At 51.8% G+C, this 21,956-nt stretch overlaps 3 protein-coding genes across 4 annotated transcripts; 2 read left to right on the top strand and 1 right to left on the bottom strand.

The window, feature by feature from the left end:
- Nucleotides 1-2,611: 2,611 nt before the first annotated feature.
- Nucleotides 2,612-4,577, top strand: Gsc2 (goosecoid homeobox 2). The gene is made up of 3 exons (XM_021210060.2): nucleotides 2,612-2,911; nucleotides 3,046-3,299; nucleotides 3,990-4,577. Exons 1-3 carry the CDS (start codon nucleotides 2,623-2,625, stop codon nucleotides 4,092-4,094), a joined length of 648 nt encoding a protein of 215 aa, XP_021065719.1. The 5' UTR covers nucleotides 2,612-2,622; the 3' UTR covers nucleotides 4,095-4,577.
- Nucleotides 4,578-6,386: 1,809 nt separating this feature from the next.
- Nucleotides 6,387-17,113, top strand: Ess2 (ess-2 splicing factor homolog). Of its 2 annotated transcripts, none has more exons than XM_021209349.1 (10): nucleotides 6,387-6,567; nucleotides 7,468-7,636; nucleotides 7,725-7,820; nucleotides 9,795-9,964; nucleotides 10,075-10,192; nucleotides 10,475-10,608; nucleotides 11,366-11,468; nucleotides 12,421-12,530; nucleotides 14,676-14,791; nucleotides 15,332-16,903. In XM_021209349.1, the coding sequence occupies exons 1-10, from the start codon at nucleotides 6,424-6,426 to the stop codon at nucleotides 15,609-15,611; spliced, it is 1,440 nt and encodes a 479-aa protein (XP_021065008.1). In that variant the 5' UTR covers nucleotides 6,387-6,423; the 3' UTR covers nucleotides 15,612-16,903. The 2 variants fall into 2 exon arrangements, with proteins under 2 accessions (XP_021065008.1, XP_021065007.1); XM_021209348.2 differs by having other exon boundaries at nucleotides 6,398-6,567; nucleotides 9,792-9,964; nucleotides 15,332-17,113.
- A 505-nt stretch (nucleotides 17,114-17,618) lies between these two features.
- On the bottom strand, nucleotides 17,619-19,002 carry Tssk2 (testis specific serine kinase 2). The gene has a single exon (XM_021209909.1). It carries the CDS (start codon nucleotides 18,906-18,908, stop codon nucleotides 17,832-17,834), a length of 1,077 nt encoding a protein of 358 aa, XP_021065568.1. The 5' UTR covers nucleotides 18,909-19,002; the 3' UTR covers nucleotides 17,619-17,831.
- Nucleotides 19,003-21,956: the final 2,954 nt, after the last annotated feature.

The raw sequence follows: 21,956 nt of genomic DNA, 5'->3' as shown, positions 1-21,956 counted from the left end.
GGCAGGCGGATTTCTGAGTTCGAGGCCAGCCTGGTCTACAGAGTGAGCTCCAGGACAGCCAGGGCTACACAGAGAAACCCTGTCTCAAAAAAAACCAAAAGAAAAAAAAGAGCTGTCACCCATGCAGGATAGGACATTTGGTCACTGCGTTAGTTACGTGTCTATTACTGTGATGAAACATGATGGGGCAACTTGCAGAAGGAGGGTTTCTGGGCTTACGGTTTTAGAGGAATAAGAGTTCATTCCTAGCACGCCTTTTAAAACTCAAAGCTCAAGTTCAGTGAAGTTCAGCAAGACCACACCTCCTAAACCTATGCAAACAGCGCCACCTACCGGTGTCATATATTAAACATCTGAGCCTATGGGGGCCGGTGTTACTCAATCCACCAGTTATATACAGCTGTCTTTGAGTCATTTCTGTTGCTGTAACCTCAGCCATATTCCTAGTAACCCTACCAAGTTAGGCTTCAGTAGTGTTCTTACTTTGGCTATCACTGCTTCCCTACTTGGGGTGATTATATGTTTGTTTGCTTGATACTTTCAGAAATAGTGTCACACACACACACACACACACACACACACACACACACACAAAGTGATATTGCCCCAGTCCGCTCTAAGCAAGTTCAGAAGACACAAATGAGCCACATGCACAAATGACTGCCACCAAGTCCACAGAGCCTGGATCACTGACACCTCAACATGGTCCTGAATGGCAGCATTGAGGGAGAAGTCCCCAAGGGCACAGCTTTGACAGAGCACCATGCCATCTTCCTACAGGGAGAGAAATACAAGAGAAAGGAAGCAAGGCCATGGGCATAGAAACAGGAAGAAATCCCAGAGGCCTTCCTGCCCCTGGCCTTGCTGTCCCATTCTGAGCACATGAGAGTAACGGGCCACGTCACACCCCTGGGCATTGAGGTGGGTTTAGGCACAGATGTTCTACACGAATGTCTGCTAGACACGGTTTCTGCATCCAAAGGAACACATAGGAGGTCTGGGGCTGTGGTAGTCATTCTGTGACCATGAGGCAGGCGGAAAGGTCACACAGAGTTAGTGGTGCTACCCGTAAGCCTTTCAGATGAATGCTCTATGATGGATGAGACAGTTGTGTCCATCACTTCAAGCCCATAGAGTCCTCACTGGTACCAGAGTCAGCAATTCTGCAGTCAGCAGAACTCATAAGAGGACTTGGTAATGTGGGAGATGGATAACTGGATATGCTGCCTGCCATGGCTGCTAGTCTTCCTGGGACATCAACCCCATGTCCAGTGGAGCTCTGGACATCTCACACCTAGTGACTGCTTAAACCCTAAGAACAAATCATTTTTTTTCCTTTGAGACAGAGTCTTGCTCTGTAGCTCTGGCTGGCCAGGAACTTTTTACATGGCTCTGACGAGCCAGGGACTCACAAAGGTCTGTCTGCCTCTGCCTCTCAAATGCTAGGACTAAAGGTATCACCACACCGGTCTTAAAATATATATATATATATATATATATATATATATATATTTTATATATATATATATATACATACATACATACATACATACAGATCTCACCAGACTGGCCTTTCCACCACAGTAATCCTCTTGCCTCAGCCTCTGGAGCCCCTGGAATCCTGTGATTATAGACTTGGGTCACCATTCTCAACATTTGTCCCCTTAGGAAGAACCCTTGATAGTTGATCAGTATTGTGACATTAGACAAGCCACAATGCTTAGTAAAAGTGAGGCAGTCTGCTGCTCTTTCCTGAAAGACACACGACATATTTTCAGAGATCAAAAGTGCCTTAAGCAAAGGCCCAGAGGTCCAAAGCTTCTAATTGAGAATGACATACATCGGGCTAAGTATTTGTTCTCGTTGGAAAGAACAGGGGGCAGAAGTTATATTGTAGGCAAAGCAGAACTGGCCTGGGCAAAGGGTAGGGCAGGGGCACATGAGACAGCTCTTAGAAAATGTGGTGTGAGGGAGATGTTGATGTACGCAGGGCAAGGGTGTCAGGGACCTTTTATACAGGAGATAACAAGAGTACCAGCCTTAGACAGGGTTAGGAAAATCTTCTAGACTCTAGAAAGAAGGCGCTTAATTGGCAGCTCGCGCTTCTGCTCCCAGCACTCAGGAGACAAGAAGCAGGCGAATCTTTATGAGTTGGACGTCAGACTCAGCTTCCCACCCTGGAGACGGTAGGTATTTTCTACAGGAGATTCAGACCAGGGCTTAAAAGTGAGCAAGAGCTGTCAAGTAGGGTCATCCTGCTGACAGGGTGCTGAGCTCACTGGAAATCATTCCAGGAATCTCCAGTTTCATGGGTAGCGTCAGAACGAGGGAAGCCAGGGGCAGAGAGGTGGCGGGGACCCTGTGAGTTTGAGGTTTCCAGGTTCCTGGCATTCCTCCTGGCAGGCGACCGTGCCTTAAAAGACATAAAGGGTGGGCTCCTGATCCCTTCCTTTAGACGTGGCGGAGCGCAGGGCTCCCTGCTCCCAGCGCAGTCCCCGGTACCCAGACGAAGGGGCTTGCCCTCCTCGGTGGCCGGGGATTAGCTCTCTGAAGACTGGAGACGGGATTAGCACGCGCGAACGCGGCGCCCGGTCTGGGGATTACCGCACCTCCCACCTCCCTATGTATATATTCCACCTCTCCCGCCGCCCGCCCGCGGGCATGGCGACTGCAGGCAGCGCTGCCAGCCGCAGGGACCCCGGGCGACCCTGCCCTTTCTCCATTGAGCACATCCTCTCTAGCCTGCCCGAGCGCAGGCCCGCGGCGCGGCCACCGCAGCCCGTCGGTGGCCGGAACCCCGCCGAGCCAGACGAACCCGAAGCACCCGTCCCCACTGCTCCCTGCGCCTGCTGCTGCTGTTGCAACCCGCGCGCTGCGCCCCGCGGAATCCCGGAGACATCGTCGGGGCCGGGTGAGTGCGCGTGGAGGGGCAAGGCTAGACGGGGATCTCGCGGGGCGGCCTGCGGAGCGAGCCTGGCCCCCCCTAACCCTAACTGGAACCGTAACCCTACGCCTGACCCCACCCTGCCCCGCCCCGTCCCGCAGGCTTGCGGCTGGCTTGGCCGCTGAGGCTGGCGCCCGCCACGCCCTCCCCCTTGACGGCGTCGAGCGCAGGCTCTCCGGCGCTGACTGGCACGGGCGGTCCCGGCTCGCAGCGGCGCACGCGGCGCCACCGTACCATCTTCAGCGAGGAGCAGCTGCAGGCACTCGAGGCGCTCTTCGTACAGAACCAGTATCCAGACGTGGGCACACGCGAACGCTTGGCGGTCCGCATCCGCCTGCGAGAGGAGCGCGTGGAGGTAGGTGTTCAGCCTGCAGCCTGGAGGCCAACTCCGGCGCCACTCTTCTCTTTCAAAGACCGACCTTCCAGACGGTGCTTCACCTCGTGGCCGTCTACACTGGAGGGAGACCCTATGATCACTCGATGGGGGCGCGGGGACAGTTCTTCCAGCACGTTATTTGGGTGTCCCTGGAACTGGAAGGGGTCAAGAGTCGTTTTCTTTGACTTTGTCCAGCTCCCCAGTTTCCCCTGATGATGGAATACGGGTTTGTTCCTGCCCCAGATGTGAGAAAGTTAAGAAATGTTCAAAATTAGTCAGGCATAGTGGCATGCATCTGTAATCCCAACACCTGGGGGATGGAGGCAGGAGGATCATGAATTCATCAGTAATTCTCCTCACATAGTAAGAAGTCGCCTAGCCACCTAGGTTACACAGTTACACGGAGGAGAGAGAGAGAGAGAGAGAGAGAGAGAGAGAGAGAGAGAGAGAGAGCAAGCGAGCTAGTTCCTGGTGGTTGCTACTGGGCTCAGACTGGGAAGATGAGGAAAGTATGTGAGTCTTGGGCCTTTTCTTCTGTGTGTGAGGGAAGGAGGTGGTACAGCTCCATTCACCTACACCTCTATGGTGACGTCTACCACCTACCCTTCCAAAGTGCTTTGGATGGTGGGTCCTTGGGGCCTGAGCTGTCCTGGTCTCCCTCCTCCTCAGGTCTGGTTCAAGAACCGCCGGGCAAAGTGGCGACACCAAAAGCGTGCTTCTTCGTCGTCAAGGCTCCTGCCTGGGACTAAGAAACCTCCCAAGGAGAGTTGTTGATGGTGTCCGGAGTTTCTTCCGGCTTTGTGAAGCGGAGCACAAGGAAGTAGGAGGGGGACAGACCTGCTACTTGAACAGGGACTAAGGCTGGGAGCCACGGGATCCAAAGTGTTCTCACCCATGAAGGGAGGGCATGTGGGGCAGGAACCAGAGACCTCCTGCAGGTCAAGTGCAGACACAGAGCAGGTCAACTTCCTCAGCCGCCCTCAGCACCTAGAGAAGCCCTGGCTCCATGCCTAACTCCCCACCTCATGCCTGTCTCCAAGACTGGCCTCTTCTCTGTTATCCCACCTTCTTATGCAAGGCAGTGGTGTCTGTTCAGTCCTGGGCTTACGCTGTCCTCAAAGGCCCTGCACTTTAGGGCCCTGGTGTCAGGACCTGTGGAAGGAGAAGGTTATGGTTGGTAATTTCCAGATCCCTGCATCTGCACCTTCATCTCAGCCTTGAGCTGATGCCAAGAAATAAACAAGATCTTCAAAGACCACAGAACAGTCCAGGATTTGAAGTCCCTGTGTCTCAGGCTTTGTTTCCACACCTACTGAGGAACTGGCTCCACTCTCCCTTTCCAGGGAGTTGGGGTGGGGTGGGGTGGGGTGGGGATCAACACGTGTTGCAGAGCACCGCTCAACAGGTCCCCAGTCCTAGTACCATGTTTCCCTCATCGGAATTAAAGCCGGTAGATGGTGGCAAGGCCTCCTGGGGATTTGCTACCTTGGGCCTCTAGGCACTACCAACCAGCTTCACAGATGGGGGGAATCTGGCTGTGTGCGTGGATGCGTGGGTGCAAGTGCATAGCTGTGTGTGTTGCCTGTATATATACATGTGCACCACGTGTTTGCCTGGTGCCCATGGAGATCAGAAGGGGATCCTGGAACCCCTGAAAGCAGAATTATGGATAGGTGTGTGTCACTGTGTGGATGCTGGGAACTGAACCCAGATCCTCTAGAAGAGCAACAAATGCTTGTAACGGATGAGCCATCTCTTCTGCCCCATCATACTCTTCTTGGTGTATCTTTTCCATCCTTAGGCTCCAGTTCCCACCTCTCTGTTTCCAGTCCAGGCCTGTCCCCTGTACTGACAACACTTGGAAGCCCACAGGCTTGTTGCAGACACCATATGTACAGCAAGCCATTTCCCCATTCACTGGTCTGCTAAAGGCACATAAGTCACAGAGTTCTTGATCACTAATTGCTTTCTGTCCATTACCGAATCATGCCCAGTCCAGCCGATTTCACCTTTAAACATATCGATAAGTCCCAGAAACTAGCCCCTGTGCAGCTTCAGGCGCACCAACCTCATCAAAGCTGCGTTCCCTTGCACAGTAACCATTGCAGTTTTCTCTGGTTTTCACCTGAGTTCACTAAAAATAATATTTCTTGCCAGGACTCCAAAGATACTGTGCAACCTGGCTGTCCCCCTCTGGTGTCAGCTCCTTCTTTAGCGCACTGTGTGAGTAAAGGTCTGCTTTGGTGTATGCCTTGCTCCATCTCACTGCTGGGCCTTCCCATTTCCTGATGCCCATCCATTCATCTTTTCCATCGACAACCATGTTCTGCCTGGGAAAATGCCACTTGACATGCCCTGTGTAGCAACTGAGATTCTCTGAGTGCAGACTTCTTGCAGGTCACAGATGTAACTTTACACACTTGCAGCATGATTTAACAGGTGTTTTTTTCCTATTGTATGGTCAGCTCTATGGACGCAGGGACGTGGTCATAAAGTCCCTAGTGACTCACAATGAAGGACGAGGTCATTGGAAAAGGAAAATTGTAACGAATCATTCTGGGCTAGAACTTCTTCCACCTAATTCATGATCTCCCTTAGGAAGAAAGTTCCACGAATGCTTTCAGTGAGAACAGGCCTCTTTTGGGAAGCCGATCCTGGCAGACAGGGAACTAATAAACCCAACCAGAGATTTAAGCACCCTTTTGTTCGTTCTTTTCATTTAAATTTTGTTAGATAACTATACGGGAAGAGTTATCTTAGCGTTCTTTTTCTGTGTTTGGAAGTCATACGTAACCACATTTTTTGAAGTATTTAAAAATGTCTATGAAGCATCTGCAATTTTTTTTTTTTTTTTTTTTTTTAAAGAATTGGAACTTGTAACAGAGGGACTGCGGCGTCAAACAGTCACCTCACAGCTCCCCCTAGTGATCATAGTCTAGATAGGCATGAGCAACGCGGGTGGGGATAAAAGACTACAACTTTCTTAAGATCCGGCGCTCCCAGTGACATCATTGGAGCGCCGGCTTTGTTACAAAAATACTGCTTCTCCATTGGCTGGCTGTTGGAGCGGTGCCGACGCCGCCCGAGCGGTTCTGGGATAGCGATGGGGACGCCCGGGAGCTCGGCGGGTGCTCTGTTTCCGTCCTCCGCGTCCGCGCCCCCGAGGAAGCGCGCGGCTGGGGAGGCTGGAGAGGCCGGAGTCGCGAGAAGCAGGCAGCGGGTCCTGGATGAAGAAGAGTACATCGAGGTACCAGCTCAGTGCGAGCGCTGGCGACTTCCGGGCCCTTCCCCCTATTCGCGTCCCTGTCTAGTCCTTTGAATTTTTTTCTGATCCTGGCGCTCTCAGCCGCCCTTGGAAGTGGAGCAACTGTCTTTGGGTTGGAAAACATTGAGGACCAAGAAAACAGTGCAGAAGTGGGCATCCAGTTTTCTGTTGAGGGTCAAGGAAATAGTTTCCTGCGGTATAGGTAGAATTTTGACACGTTTTTCGAGTGATGGTGAAGACGACTGGGAGGCTGTAAAGTGTCAAAGGCTGGGGGTCCCGAAATTAGACAGTGGAACTGGCCACGTCATTGAGTGAATGGGTCTCAGTTGCTCCTCGAGTTAAGGGTCCAACTGCAAACACGCTGGAGAACAGGCCGACATAGTTAGACTGGTTAGATTTAGGATGCTTCTGGGATATGCTGGCTTGTACCATCGCCGTGCAGCTGACTGTACAGACTTGCAGCTTCCCAGCAAGGGCGGGCTGGATGTGAAATCTTGAGGACTTTTTCTTGTGGTGGCGTTAGTGGTGACTGGCTTTCAAGAGAAAGGTTTAGATTGGAATAAAATTTCCTGGGTGGGAGGATGACAGTATCCACATTAGTCTGGCTGGTGTGTTCTAGACGGAGCCAGCAAAGAGATCAGTTAGTGAGGGATCTCATGGGCTTCAAGAGATTGTTCAGTAATGTTAAATAATAATACACCAGAGCTATGTGGGATGGACAGCCTTACTAGGAAAGGCAGTTCTGAACCTATCTTGCAGATCATAGTCGTCCAGGTAGGCAGAAGGGAAAGGTCTCTAAGGGGTGGAACGTGGACAGTGGCGGATTGTGCGTCAGGGTTCCCGCATGACAACTCTGGCCTTTGTTCTGATTGCTTATGGCAGGGACTTGAGACAGTTATCCAGAGAGACTTCTTCCCTGATGTGGAGAAGCTACAGGCGCAGAAGGAGTACCTGGAGGCTGAGGAAAACGGAGATTTGGAGCGCATGCGCCAGATTGCCATCAAGTTTGGCTCTGCCCTGGGCAAGATATCCCGGGAACCTCCACCACCCTGTAAGGAGGACGGGTGCTGCTTTAGAGGGCTTAGGGAAAGTCTGTTGTCACGTAAGGCTCACTCTAATTTCTGATTTGCTTCCCTCAGATGTTACTCCAGCCACCTTTGAAACTCCTGAGGTACACCCAGGCTCTGCTGTGCTGGGTGGCAAGCCCCGGCCCCAGGGCCGAGACCCGGATGAAGGTGAGTGAACTCGCATTTTTGGTCTCATAGTCAAGACTGCTTGGGAGTTGTATTCTTGTGAATTTTCTTAGGGTCACCTAAGTAGCAACTCTTGGGGTCAGAGACACTGGTCTGGGAGGGAGAAGAGCTGAGGCCAGCTCCCAGCTGTGGCGGCGCTGTGTTCTCTGCCTCTGGCCTGTCTCTGGAACGAGAGCCCAGTACCGTCCCAGTGTGCCAGCCTTGTGAGCTTTTTCTCCTGAAAATGCTTTAGGCCCCTCCACCTTCTTTCTTCCAAGGCAGTCGCTTGTGTCTCTCCCTTCAGGTCGGTATTCGGATGTTACCTGTTTGGGCTTAGAGGTGGAAGCCCAAGGCTATTGGTAAAATATATGTACATATTCTGGGTTCTTGAACTTTTGTGTAACGTTGGAGCCGCCTGGGACTCTGTTCATCACTGAGTGCCTTTCGTTTTTCTGATTTGTTGAGACCAGAGAGTCTCACTGTGTTTCCCTCACTGTTGGGGGGGGGGGGTGAGTGGGTGCGGGGCGTGGGGCATTTCTGTTTCTTGCCTCTCACCCTAATTACTAACTGGTGAGCCCTCCCAGAGAGAGGGGTCTAGGTCTCGCTTCCAAATTTAGAATAACACGTGCTGTACCATCAACAGACACATGTAGCACAGATGAAAGTTTTGTCTTTGACGTGTTTCCATACCAAGTATGAGATGTATCTTGAGGTTAGGAGGAACTCTTTATAAATCTACTTATAGATTTATAAGTAAGATTTCTGGGTCAGTAGGAGGATGTATCACTAGAGGTAGACAAAGGTGTTTCTGTGCCAGGTCCTAGTGGACAGCATACTGTACTAGAGCGAGTGTGCAGCATGTTCACACAAACATGTTTTCTCAGTGGCCCAGCCTTTCCTGCCAGGGACATGCTATGGTAGTAGTTCTTCTTGGAGCTTGATCCTTAATTGAACTACAGCAGAGAAATAGGACAATTTGAAGGTGTTTCTTTTTATACATATATTTTACCAATAGCCTTGGCTGGCCTGGAGGTTGCTCTGAAGATCAGGCTAACCTCGAACTCAAATAGCCCATCTGTCTCTGTCTCCTGTGTGCTGGGATTAAAGGCATGTACCACCACCACCTGGCCCAAGGTCACCCTTTTCTAACCTCAGGACTTGAACTTAGAACCACTGTGTTTGGCGTTGACTGGTGGTCAAGACTGCTAGTAGAATGGATGAGAAATCTCCCCTTCACATGTCCCCCTGAAACTTGCAGTGCTGAATCTTCAAGAGCATCACCCTCGCCGGGCGTGGTGGCGCACACCTTTAATCCCAGCACTCGGGAGGCAGAGGCAGAGGCAGAGGCAGGCGGATTTCTGAGTTCGAGGCCAGCCTGGTCTACAAAGTGAGTTCCAGGACAGTCAGGGCTATACAGAGAAACCCTGTCAAAAAAAAACAAAAACAAAAAAAAAGTATCACTTTCCTCGGTAGCAGGGATCAAGGTGGTATGGTTGGCTTTTTGGTACTCCATGGAGCCCTGGGCCATATGGGCTCCTGCCTTAGGGATTAACTGTCAGACCCTGAGGCATTTGTGGCCACCACTCATCCATAATATCAGTCAGAAAGGGAAGGGAAAGACTATTCCAGGAGGAAAGAAGAGCTCGTGGGACTGTAGAGGTAGATCCTACAGGATTAATACACTTTGGGCAGAGGAAGAGCCTACTAAACTGTCATCATGAGCTTTTGCTTTAGTATCTGACCCTGCCTCTTCACGAGTCAACCCAATCCCAGATTTCTCTTGGAATCTAGCCGATCAATAGAGCTGGCCAGTCAGCCGTGGTTGCCACCTGGGTCTACCTGAACAATCAGAGTTAGTCTGTCACCTAGCAGGAGCTAGGGTTCTAGCTCTTACGTAGTGGGACAATCTTTCCCAGCCCTGCAGTGCTAATCATGCTGTGTGTCGTATTGTGTTTCCCTACTTGTGACCCTTAGCAGGAGAGGCTGGGGAGGAGGAGGAGAAGGAGCCGCTGCCCAGCCTGGATGTCTTCTTGAGCCACTACACAAGTGAGGACAACGCCTCCTTCCAAGAGATCATGGAGGTGGCCAAGGAAAAAAGCCATGCAAGGCACGCGTGGCTCTACCAGGCCGAGGAGGAATTTGAGAAGGTAGCCCTGGAGCTTGAAAACAAAGGCACCTTCTTTTGGGATGGAGTCCCAGGGCCACAGGTACAGGGTCTGGGTGCCTCTCTGACCCTACTTTCCCCCTGTCACTATAGCGACAGAAAGATAATCTTGAACTCCCATCGGCAGAGCATCAAGCCATTGAGAGCAGTCAGGCTGGAGTGGAGACCTGGAAGTACAAGGCCAAGAACTCTCTCATGTACTATCCCGAGGGTGAGTGAACAGGACAGAAGACAAGGCCTACAGTGGTCTGTCTTGTTACCTTTGAGCCAGCTTGGGGTTGGGGCAATGTGTGACACTTTTGGGACATTGTGGTCTTCTGTACTGCTTTGTTGAGGGTCTGTGAGCTGAGGTAGCTCTACTCCGCCCTGCCAGGGGTGACTTAGCTGAGGAGGTAGACGCTCAGCCTTCAGGCTGCATGACTTGTAAGGCTGAGGTGAGGCATGGGGCTCCCCGCCCCCCCGGAGCCCTGCTACCTTGTTCTTCTTTTGAAAGGTGTCCCTGATGAAGAGCAGTTGTTTAAGAAACCGCGGCAGATAGTACATAAGAACACACGTTTCCTCCGGGACCCCTTCAGTCAGGCTTTGAGCAGGTCCCAGCTTCAGCAGGCGGCTGCCCTCAATGCCCAGGTGAGTTAGCAGAGCCATCAGGCAGCTGAACAGGTATGCTGGGAAAACTGGAGAGGTGTGGCTTCTCCCATCTAGATTGTCCCTTTTCGTTAGGGTTTTCCTGAAGCTAGATGGAGCTTAATTGTCAGAACTACTGCAGCCTCTGTGTGGCAGGACCTGTATCTCCTTTTGGCTCCTTCCAATGGGGCTAGCCATATGACCTATGGTTCTAGCCCATACCAGCTCCTATGATGTTGGCCAGAGAGGAGAAAAGCTTCTAGAGACTATACCTATATGCATATACCATATATATGTGTGTGTGTGTGTGTGTGTGTGTGTGTGTGTATGTATGTAGCAGTCAGCGAGCTGAGTAGAGCGCTGTATACTGGGAAGTGCCAGAAAGAGCCTGGCCACTAAGATCCTGCAATCAGGATGAGTAAGTGCCCTCAGAATGACCCTGATCATCATGGGGTTGGGGGCGAGGGGTTGGAGGCGAGGCAGGGGATGGGAAGACTCAGATGCCGCAGGGGAGAGCCAGCACTGGCCCTCTGTAGCATTGCAACCCAAGAGGCTCTTTTTGAGGAAAGGGGCACCCTCTACTTAACGTTCACTGCTTCAGTTCTTCACATCCTTGGGAGAGGTGAGAATGGGGGGTCTTCCCTCTCTCCTAGAGCCCCAGCTCTTTCCCAGAGAGGGGAAGTGCTTCTGATGTGTACCTCAGCACGTACCATAGACAGCCATGGAGAACCTCTGACACTGGTCTCTCTCCTTCTCCCAGCACAAACAGGGCAAGGTCGGCCCTGATGGCAAGGAACTCATTCCCCAGGAGTCCCCCAGAGTGGGCGGCTTTGGATTTGTTGCCACTCCTTCTCCTGCTCCTGGTAAGGAATAGGCTATAAGCCCAGGCTGGCCAGGGCTGTGCACAGGCTAGCCTCTCCCACTGTGTACTGGCTGGTTGTGTGTCAACTTGAAACAAGCTGGAGTTATCACAGAGAAAGGAGCTTCAGGTGAGGAAATGCCTCCATGAGATCCAGCTGTAAGGCATTTTCTCAATTGGTGATCAAGGGTGAGAGAGCCCCTTGTGGGTGGGACCATCTCTGGGCTGGTAGTCTTGGGTTCTATAAGAAAGCAGGCTGAGCAAGCCAGGGGAAGCAAGCCAGTAAGAAACATCCCTCCAAGGCCTCTGCATCAGCTCCTGCTTCCTGACCTGCTTGAGTTCCAGTCCTGACTTCCTTAAATGATGACAGCAATGTGGAAATGTAAGCTGAATAAACCCTTTCCTCCCCAACTTGCTTCTTAGTCATGATGTTTGTGCAGGAATAGAAACCGTGACTAAGACAAACATGGGACCTGAAATGCCTCAGATTTTGCCTGTGATATGAATGGACAGACTGCTGCACGTATGCACAGTTCTTATAGATATAGATTTGGAGAGTTGTGCAGGTGGAGGCGCCCTGGACACTAGTCCTACAGTCTCTGCAAGGGAGGCAGGTGAAACCCAGTTGTCCTTGGTGCTGCACTACACATGGCCTCCACACTAGGTGCTGGTTTCTGTAATGTTGTGTCACATAGGAAGGCACCGTATGGTTGCAAGAGCGTTTTCTTCCATTGGCACCCCTGTGCTAGGATGGGGTCCAATAGACCCGCCTCCCCTGACCTAAGTATAGCCATCTTGCTTTGGGGCGCTGCTGTTTTTGTATTTTCCCTTCAAGTTGTGAGGGAAGGAAAGGAGTTTGTCTGTTGGCCTTAATGGCAGCTAGGCTTCATGTATTAGAGAGAAAGATAACTCCAGCACTAGGTACTCGGCCTGAGGTGTGTGCTCTCCCTCTGCAGGTGTGAATGAGTCCCCACTGATGACGTGGGGAGAGGTTGAGAACACGCCCCTTCGAGTCGAAGGATCCGAGAGCCCCTATGTGGACAGGACACCTGGACCCACATTCAAGGTGAGTTGTGCTGAGCGGGGATCAGTCTGGGACTCAGTCTGGATACCTTAGTGCCAGCTGCTCAGGACTGAGCACAGACACTGGACTTCTGCAGAAGAGGGCATTATGGTAGGACTGTCAAACAGATTTGGAAGAGTGGAGGCCATGCAAGGCAACAAGGCAGGTCTGGAGGCTACACTGTCACAGAGTCAGGCCAGGAACTCCAACTGCCTTGTAGGCAGAAGGGCTATGTGCTAGCCTCTGGTTACATAGCGTAGTTAAAGGTACATAAGAAAGTACAGTATTGAATCTGAACCCAGTATTGTAGGTGTGGGTAGAATGGAGGTCACGACCTAGAGCAGACCAGAAAGTCAGATAGGGCCTGGTGGACATCATGTGGCCCCTGTCAGGTGGAGCAGGAAACCGAAGGTCGGCAGACAGCTATACAGTCAGGTGGACCCTGATGGCATGGATGGTTGGGTGAGCAGAGAGACGCCCTGAGAGCTATGGGGAGAAAACACACAGTGTTCAGGGCTATCAGGAGTCTGTGGATGAGACAGTGTCTGGTGTAGTTAGGAAAGTGAACAAAGAAAGGTCCCTGAGAATTGAGAGTGTACATACTATAAGGATGCTGGGCCCCAGTGACTCATGGTATGCATGGGCAGGCCAAGAATGTGAATCTTCTGTGGAAAGCCAACAGGTTCAGATTTAGTGTTGGATAAATGTATAGATATGCTTTAGTGGCTGGGTCACAGATCATTTTAAGCCAGGCCTTCCAAACCGCCTGTGATCAGTTTGGAATGTGGTGGGAAGGGATCACTTGAGTGCAACAGTGGAGTCAGAGTCACCAGGGGTAGCATAGCTCTCAGAGCGAATGTCTGGCTTGTTCTGTGGCTCTGACGCTTTCCCTGACATGACCCTGGGGGTCCTTCCCGAGAACAGATGTAAAGTTTATGTACTACACACCTAGACACTTCATGGGTAGAGATTGTGGCGGTCTTGGTTATAGACTGTGTCTGGGACGTAAGATAACCAAGACAAACATGAGAGAGGAGCAGACAGGATGCTGTGTGGCCTAGGGCTCTGACTGGTTGCCCCGAAAGCAACACTAGACCCGCAGTGACCTTTACCAAGGCAGAGAATTCTGTTCTTCAGGGGACAGGGCAGATGTAGCCTGCTGTGTCCTTTGTTGTCCAAGTGTCTAGCAGGATGGAAAGCTGGGGACAGACAAAGAGTGGAAGGTGTGGGAAAGATGATATTTCGGATGGTGCAGGATTGCCAGGTCTTTGTGGATAAAGTAAACTAGGTCCTGAGTCTGATAACAGCAAAGTAAGTTCCAGAAAAGTAGAGACCTTCAATATAAACAATTGTAAAAACAGTTAGAAATTAATGTGGTTTAAACTATTATTGTTTGTTTGTTTGATTTTGTTCTTGTTTTGTGTTGTGTTGGGAATTTTACCCAGGACCTGGTTCCATCTCTTTTAGCATCTGAAGTGCTGGGACTAGCTCTTCTGTTTATTTTTGTTTCTTGAGACAGGGTTTCACTATGTAGCTCAGACTTGCCTGAAACTCACTGTGTGGATCAAAGCTGCCTCCAGATCAGCGATCTGCCTCCCAAGCGTTGAGACTGAAGGCATGCACCGCCACTCCCAGCTCTCAGCCCCTTGTTTTTTGTTTTGTTTTGTTATACATTTATTTGTTTGAGTATGTGTATAAGCATCATGCATGGCACATGCCACAGCATGTGTGTGGAGGTCAGAGGACAACCTGTAAGAGTGGTTCTTTCTCTTTTCACCCACGTGGTCTTAGGAGGGGATTCCAACCAGGTTGTCAGTCTTTTAACAAATGCCTTTATCCACTGAGCCTTTTGGGGTTTTTGTTTGTTTGTTTGTTTTTAACACAGGGTCTCACTGTGTAGCTCGGGGTATCCTCAAATTCTACAGTCTCCTTCCAGTTGCTGGGATTGCAGTAATACGCCACTGTATCCAGTTGAGGGTGGGGAGTGTTGAGAAGGAACCTTTTGGAAGGCTATTGGGGAAGTAGCTGGGATTGTAGCAGCCAGGAGGAAAAGGTTATGCAGTAGCTGTTCTTCTGGATAGTGCACTGGCTGGCCAGGCGGCAGGCCTAGGTCCTGCACAGGTCACCCACATGCCTGCTGCCTTGTAGATCTTGGAGCCAGGACGCAGGGAGCGTCTGGGCCTGAAGATGGCCAATGAAGCAGCTGCCAAAAACCGGGCCAAGAAGCAGGAAGCGTTGCGGAGAGTCACAGAGAACTTGGCCAGGTGAGAGGCAGCGGGGTCCTTGGGTAGGAGTCGGGTAGAGATAAGTTTGTGCCTGCCCCATTCCTAGTCTCTCAGCCTCTAAAGCCATGTGTGGACACAGCCTGCAGAGCCCAGGGTTTCCACAGGGTTCCTCTGTAAGTGCTGTGGCTGCTCCTCAGCTGCAGAATGTGGCTTTGTGTCTAGCAGGCTGGGAGGCCCTCTCCATCATCTTTCCTCAGTATCCTCCTTGGCCTTTCCCTAAGACGTACCTTACCTGACTACAGGCTCCTATTAGTCCTGTGGTGTCTATGTCATCCGAGCTACATAGAAGTAGGAGACTCCAACTATCAAAAGGCTGTGATCCATCCAGCCCCACAGCCAAAGGAAGCGGTTCCATAGGGCCTCAGGTTTGACCTGACTGCTGTGTGAACAGTGTTATCCTTCTCAGCTCAGAGGGACCGTGTCTCTTGATGAGGCTCCTCCTGAGGGGCTGAGGGAGGCCTTGCCTTAAGCAGCCCTTACGCCCTAACATGGCTACTTTCTTCTGTCCCTTCTCCACAGTCTTACTCCCAAAGGCCTGAGCCCAGCCATGTCCCCAGCCCTACAGCGCCTTGTAAGCAGGACAGCCAGCAAGTACACAGATCGTGCCCTGCGGGCCAGCTATACACCATCCCCAGCACGCTCTTCCCACCTCAAGACCCCAGCTGGTGGGCCGCAGACACCCACAAGCACCCCAGCCCCTGGGTCTGCTACACGCACACCCCTCACACAGGACCCAGCCTCCATCACGGACAATCTGCTGCAGCTCCCTGCCCGGCGCAAAGCGTCAGACTTCTTTTAGAGCCAGGCCTGACTGGACCTGTGGATGTTTTGTGGGACACTTCGTGGAGCATCTGGGGCAGCTTTCTACTCCTCAGAGGACTCCAGGCCTTGGAGACACAGACCACGGGCAGTTGATTATTCCAGGAGCCACAAATATATAGTGTTGACCCCGTGGCCAGGTTGGCACATTACTCGGACCACTCCCTTGGAAGTATAGCATTGGTGCTGTTCCCCAAGGTCCTGCTGAAATGCCTAGTTAGCCCCCAACTGAATCCTCATTAAAGAACACCTGGCACTGTCTGCCGGACTGCTGATCCATGTCCTGGGGCCCTCATGGGTGTCTCGGGGTTAGAAACAAGGGGCGCTAGGGGAGCTGCCTTCTCTGCTGAGATTACCCCCGAGCCTTCCACTGTAAAGGATAGCACAGACCCCAAAAGTTGCACCATTGAGCTCGTGGGCCTCCCAGCCAGGGCTGGTCGTTCCGTTTGTTGGTTCTGGGCTCTCGTATCAGGTGTCTGCATATCAGGCTCACCAGGATCAGTCCTCTTCCTGTACCTCCCAGCATCCTGGCTGCTCTGCCTGACCCACAGTTCTTCAGCTCTGCCTGCTAGACTCTGCTGAGACACCAGCTTTACCTCAGCCCGAGTTATACTATGAGAAGAAAGAGTGTGGGCTCCATGCAAACGCCATGTGCACCAGCAACTTAAGAGTAACTAGTCCTCAGGTGACTAGAGGCCCGCTACGCCTGTGAGCCTGTGCCTACAGAGAGTTGAAGGGTCCCTTCTCGGCCTAACAGAGTCAAAAACTGTGATTTAATTCCCCAGCCTACGGTTTCCTTGGGCCTGCCCTATGTTAAGGGCAGCACACCAGACTCTTCTGACACCTGAGTCTTGCTTTGATTTCATGAGAGCCACCTTTCTAGTCTGCTGGCATTGGGCCTCTGAGGCTTCAGCACTCTGAAGACACTGGGGTTGGGTACCTTCCTCCTTGGGCCTTAAACTACTAAGTTTGTGGCAGTTTGACAGAAGCTAGAATCACCTGGGAAGAAGGAACCTCAATCGAAGAATTACCTCTCATCAGATTGGCCTGACGGCATGTCTGCAGCCATTTTCTTGATTGCCAATTGATGTAGGAGGGCAGTGGTCTTGGGTTGGGTCAGAAAGCCTGGGAGGAAACTAGAGAGGAAGCCAGCCAGGAAGCGGCACTCCTTCATGGTTTCTGCTTCAGCGCCTACTTGAGTCCTGCTCTGGCTTCCCTCAGTGATGAACTGTGATGGGAAGTGTGAGCCGAATAAACCATTTCCTCCCTTAAGTTATTTTTCTATCAATTGTTTATCTAGTGTTTTCTATCAAGGCAACAGAGACAAACTAGGCCAGGCCTCTGATAACCAGAAGTTACCCACAGTGAGGCTGCCCTGGGACCTTCAGGGCTGGAGCTGGGATCCTGAGCTAGGGAAGCTTGAGCTTTATTTAATCCGAGGAATTCCTCCAGTAAGTGGGAAGGAAGCAGAGACAGGAGATGGGGAGGAAGGGTGCAGTCTAAGCGCTGACCACATCAACCATTTGGCTAGCATGAGGGAGTCTGTAAGGAGAAATGGTACCCAGGAAATGGTATCTAGGCACTTTGAGGGCTGCCGAGGAATGGGCGTTGCAGGTCTACAGAACAGGTAAAATAGCAACAAGTTTCCAGGCGGGCTGCCCCATTCCTGGGGATAGTGTGGTGAGACTTGCACAGGTTTCTGATTTTGATTGCCTCTTTAAAGTGAATGGACAGTGACCACTGTGTAAGAACAAGACAGGGGTGGGATGGCTTGTATTGCATAAGATAGGAGAGAGGCATGGAGCTGTCCAGTGCTGGAGGCCTTGGGGATGGAAGAAGTGTGAGCCTAGCAAAAAGATGTGATAGAGGTCTCCTCTGCCACAGACCTCACTGCCTGTGCCTGAGTACAGGTTCCTGAACCCCTATGCTGGAGATCCCCGCGCTGGATGAGTCCTAGAGAAAAAGACTCCCCACTGGGCACTCTGAGTACTTGTATACACTTTGTGGTTTATTTGGTGGTCAGTAGTTAATGGCTTTGCTACTAAGTGGAAGAAAGCTAATAGAACGTAATCAAAATAGTGGTTTAATTGACGAATTTTACTTGTTCCTTGCACCTGTGCCTTCTTCAGCTCCTACCTGCCTACTTAGCTTATGTGGGTGCAGACTGCACACCACGATCCCCCCAGGGCCCTCTCCACCACTAGGTACTTGCTTTCCCCACCTCAGCTCCAGAAATGTGATGGTCTTTAGCTCTGGAAGTCTCAGCCAGCCTGTCTTCCATCCTGTCTTCATTCTCGGGTGCCACCAGCATCCGGTGTTGGGGTTTGGTCCCCAGTTTGTGGTCAGGCCGATGTTCGGGTCTGGAGCCTGGTCGAGTATCCAACTTGCAATCAGCTCGATACTTGCCTTCCCCCTCCCTCTTGAAGGAGGCAGAAGACATGGCTTTGGGCTTGGGGGGCTGTAGCCATGAGTGGCTGAGGATCTCATCAATGTGCAGCCGCCGGTTGACATCTGGCTGTAGGATGCGGTAGATGAGGTCCTTGCACTCACCAGTTAGATTCTTGGAGCGTGGGAAGTCCACTCGGTGCTCCTTCTGGATGCGCAGCATCTTTTTGATGTCGGAGTCATCATAAGGCATGGAGCCACAGACCATGATGTAGAGGATCACACCCAGGCTCCAGATGTCATACACCTTGGGCTGGTAGGGGATACCCTGCAGCACCTCGGGGGCCGCATAAGCTGCTGACCCACAGAAGGTNTTGCTNANNANNANNCGNCCNCTNNCNTCCCGCANGCAGCGCTTGGAGAAGCCGAAGTCAGACAGTTTGATGTTGAAGTCCTTGTCAAGCAGAAGGTTCTCACATTTGAGGTCTCGGTGGACGACATCCAGGTCGTGGCAGTACTTGACGGCCGAGGAGAGCTGGCGGAACATCTTGCGTGCCACATCCTCGTGCAGGGCTCCTCGGCACTTGATGAACTCGAGGAGGTCGCCCTGGACGCCCAACTCCATGACAATGTAGATGCGTCCATCAGAGGTCTCAAAGATCTCGTAGGTCTTAATGATGGAACGGTGGTTGACGGTCGCCAGGATGTCCATCTCCCTAGGAAGGAATCTCTCCACAAAGTCAGTGGGTGTTTTCTTACGGTCTATGATCTTGACTGCCACATTGAACTTGAGGCGCTCTGAGTAGGCCGATTTGACTTTTGCGTAGGAGCCCTTGCCCAGATTGATTCCCACGATGTAACCCTTCTTCCTTAGGACCGCCGCATCGTCCATGCTGCCAGGAGCGGCCGGTGCCGCCGCCCTCTACATCCCCTCCCCACACGGGCCAGCAGGCATTGTCCTCATTCCCACTGTGGGGAGGCGTCTGGCTAGGCTGGGCCTGGAGTGGAACGCTCAGCACTGTCACCAAGTGACCAGCGAATGAAGTCATAAAGCTGGGCTGCTGGGAGTGGGGACTAGGCTTGGGGAATGGGGCCCCTGGATGGAAGCCAGGAAGGCCTAGAAGGAGCTCCCCCTCCCTACCCACTGGAATGAAGCTGGCATTCAGGCCTGTGGTAACCTTCCCTGGCCCTTTTTCTTGCTGTGGCTTCGTTGTCACCAGTGAGGCCCAAAGAGAAGCGATACAGGTCCAGTCTCATCCCTGTTTCTTTGTCAGGCCACGGGAACTGGTCCTGTGTCGGTCCACACTTCACTAGAGCCAAGTCCCCCACTTCTTTGGAGTTTGAAGAAAACGTCCTATGAGTTTGTATCAGTCAGTGGAAGCTGCCCAGGTCCAGTCAGTCCAGTGGTGGGTCCAGTCTACTGGATGAAAGCAGTTCCATGTCTAGGGTCTTTAGGCTACAAGAATAGGCAGATGAGCCACATCCCTGGTGAACAGGTGTGTGGGGGTGGGAGGGTATGTAGTACAAGGGGATGTACTCAGGGTCCAGGTAGGTAGGTGCATGCTTGGGAGGGTGTGGTGTGGAAGATGGGGAGGCTCTAACCAGATGTGCAAGGTGGTGAGGTACCCAAGCAGACAGGTGCTGAGAATGGTTAAAAGTGTAAGTCAGGAAAGAAGATCATGAGCTTTTTTCTGCAAATGATGGGTAGCCCTTGTAGAACCTAACTCCCTTTTAAGGTGGTTGCTGTTAGAAAGAGAAGCTAATTGGATTTGGGATGCATGTGGAACCTCAGGGCCTCAGGCCAGAGCAAGCATCTGAGGGTTAAGGGGAGAGGGGAGGGTTAGGAAGAGCCAACCTGGGCCTGGTTAATGAGGAGGGGATTGTGTTAGGCTTGGTGCAGGATAGCCCAGGGATGGATAGCCCATGGAAGCAAGCTTGGAGGTTTTGTGAGCAGGTGAGCCAGGGCTTCAGGAAGTGCCGTGGCAGTGCTCACTGCATGTTGGGCTGTCTTGTGTTTTGTGCATGGATGTATGTGTTGCAAGGTAGCATCCTGTGTACACCCTCGGCTCCTTTAGGAGTCCTCTGCTCATTTTCACATCCCATGGGAGTCTTGGGCTTTCAGGGAGTTGCCAGAATGTGAAGGTGTTGTGTTAAGAGGGAAAGCAAGAAGGCCTGTTTCTAGATGGGGAGGTGGGACAGAAGGCATCAAACAGGAAGTGACATAGTCAGGTGCAGAGTGGACAAGAGGGAAGGATGATATGGGGAACAAGAATACACCATAGAGACCACCTTGAAGTCCTAGTCCTAAAGCCCCTGAGTGATGCACACAGCAGGAGCTCTTGCGTCACTTCTATCTCAACTGTCTCCATATTGAATTCCAAGCAGCCTCAGGCCATCTTGGTGTCTTCTGTCCCCCAAACCTTGGCAAGACTACAGAGATGAAAAGGCAGGTGCCTACACATTTCTCAGCACACCCCACCAGCTAGCCGCATGTCCTAGAGCCTTCTACTCCATCCAAGTTTCTTCGTGGCACTTCTCCTGTTTCACTTGAGTGTTGCTCATGGTCTGTACTATGCCTGAAGCCTGGATACTTGGTTCTCACAGGCACAATTCACAAAAGCAGGCTACAGAGTGTTGCTGGGTCCCAGAAGGCTCTGAGGAGGACAAAGCCCCTTGGCTGAGCCTGGGGAGATGGGCACAGTTTTCAGAGGTGAATTGGCAAGTATGTTTATGGCACATGTGTTGGGGTACAGGGCTGAGGGGGCATTGATGGGCAGAAATCCTCTCTGAGCAAGGGAGGATGTAGCCTGTGTGTCACTGTGAACACTGGGAGGCAATGGGTGGGACAGTGCACAGTGGGGCAAAGGTGGGCTGGATGTGGTGCGGGTGCAAGAAGGTGGTGTCCAGGAACTCACTGAACACTACTTTTCTAGGGTACTTGGCATTGGTGTCTTCCAAAGGAAGAGACATAGGTGGGCCCAAGGTTGAGATGAGTCTAAATGTTTTTGGTTTTGTGTATTAAACCCTTAGACTTTATGAGGTTGCCCAGAGTGAGGTAAAGAAAGGGGCCACAATGGCAAGGTGAGGACTGCTTGGGACACGATGTAAGCAAGGCAGGCAGCACATGGAAGCCAGTGGTGCCAGGTGCAGGCCATGCCCATTTGGAATGCCAGTAGCTGCCTTTCTTGCCCATAGGGTTAAGACATGCTGCCAGTTTTTCTTTGCAGAAGTCAGCTTCCAGCTCTGCTGTGGCATCTCTGGAACTGATTGAGATTGGAGGGGAATGAGATGCAGTCGAAAGCTATACAGGGCTATGAGACATACTTGGGTTAGCTAGTGAAACCCCCTACTCCTGGGCTGGAAAATGGTGGTATGTAGCAATTTAGGGTATAGTTGAGAACTGGGTGCCAACTGGACAGGGAGGAACATGTCCTATACTGGGCAGAGCTGAAAAACCAGCTGCTAAGCAAGTCCCAGGAGGTACTCTAGGGTTGGTCTGTGTGCCTTCTGTATTCTCCCCAGCCCCTCACAGGCAGATTTGTGCAGCCTGAAGCCCTGGGGTAGTGATGAAACACCTGCCTAGACCCTGAGCCCCGATGGAGGAAGCCAGCTCTCCTAGATAAGAAAGACGGCTCTGGCTTCCAGCCCTTCCTCCACAGATAGCCAGGTTCATCCTTCTTGGACTGTGCTCCCCTGCCTCCCTTCTTTGCAGTTCTCAGCCTCCCTCTAGAAGTTACCTTCTTCATTTAGCTATCTTCTATGGCTCTGCCCCTCCAAATCCCCCAATCAGCTTCTCCCTGTGTAGCTGCCTTGCCATGTCCTAAGGATACAGTCTAGGTTTGGGGCACAGGAATGGATTTCCCTACGAGGGAGGATTTGCAGTCTAATAGGAAGACAAGGGGAGCCCAGGACTACAAGTATCTGGGCAAAGACATTCACC

Source organism: Mus pahari, chromosome 12 (assembly GCF_900095145.1).
Source record: "Mus pahari chromosome 12, PAHARI_EIJ_v1.1, whole genome shotgun sequence".
In the NCBI taxonomy this organism is placed as follows: Eukaryota; Metazoa; Chordata; class Mammalia; order Rodentia; family Muridae; genus Mus; species Mus pahari.
Note: the sequence above shows the minus strand (reverse complement) of the source record. Positions and strands in the feature narration are given on the sequence as shown.

Coding starts and splice junctions, on each gene's coding strand:
- Gsc2 (XM_021210060.2), top strand. CDS start 2,623: ATGTATATATTCCACCTCTCCCGCCGCCCGCCCGCGGGCATGGCGACT. Junction 2,912..3,045: donor GGAGACATCGTCGGGGCCGG/GTGAGTGCGCGT, acceptor CCCGTCCCGCAG/GCTTGCGGCTGGCTTGGCCG. Junction 3,300..3,989: donor TGCGAGAGGAGCGCGTGGAG/GTAGGTGTTCAG, acceptor CCTCCTCCTCAG/GTCTGGTTCAAGAACCGCCG.
- Ess2 (XM_021209348.2), top strand. CDS start 6,424: ATGGGGACGCCCGGGAGCTCGGCGGGTGCTCTGTTTCCGTCCTCCGCG. Junction 9,965..10,074: donor CCGAGGAGGAATTTGAGAAG/GTAGCCCTGGAG, acceptor CTGTCACTATAG/CGACAGAAAGATAATCTTGA. Junction 11,469..12,420: donor CACTCCTTCTCCTGCTCCTG/GTAAGGAATAGG, acceptor CTCCCTCTGCAG/GTGTGAATGAGTCCCCACTG.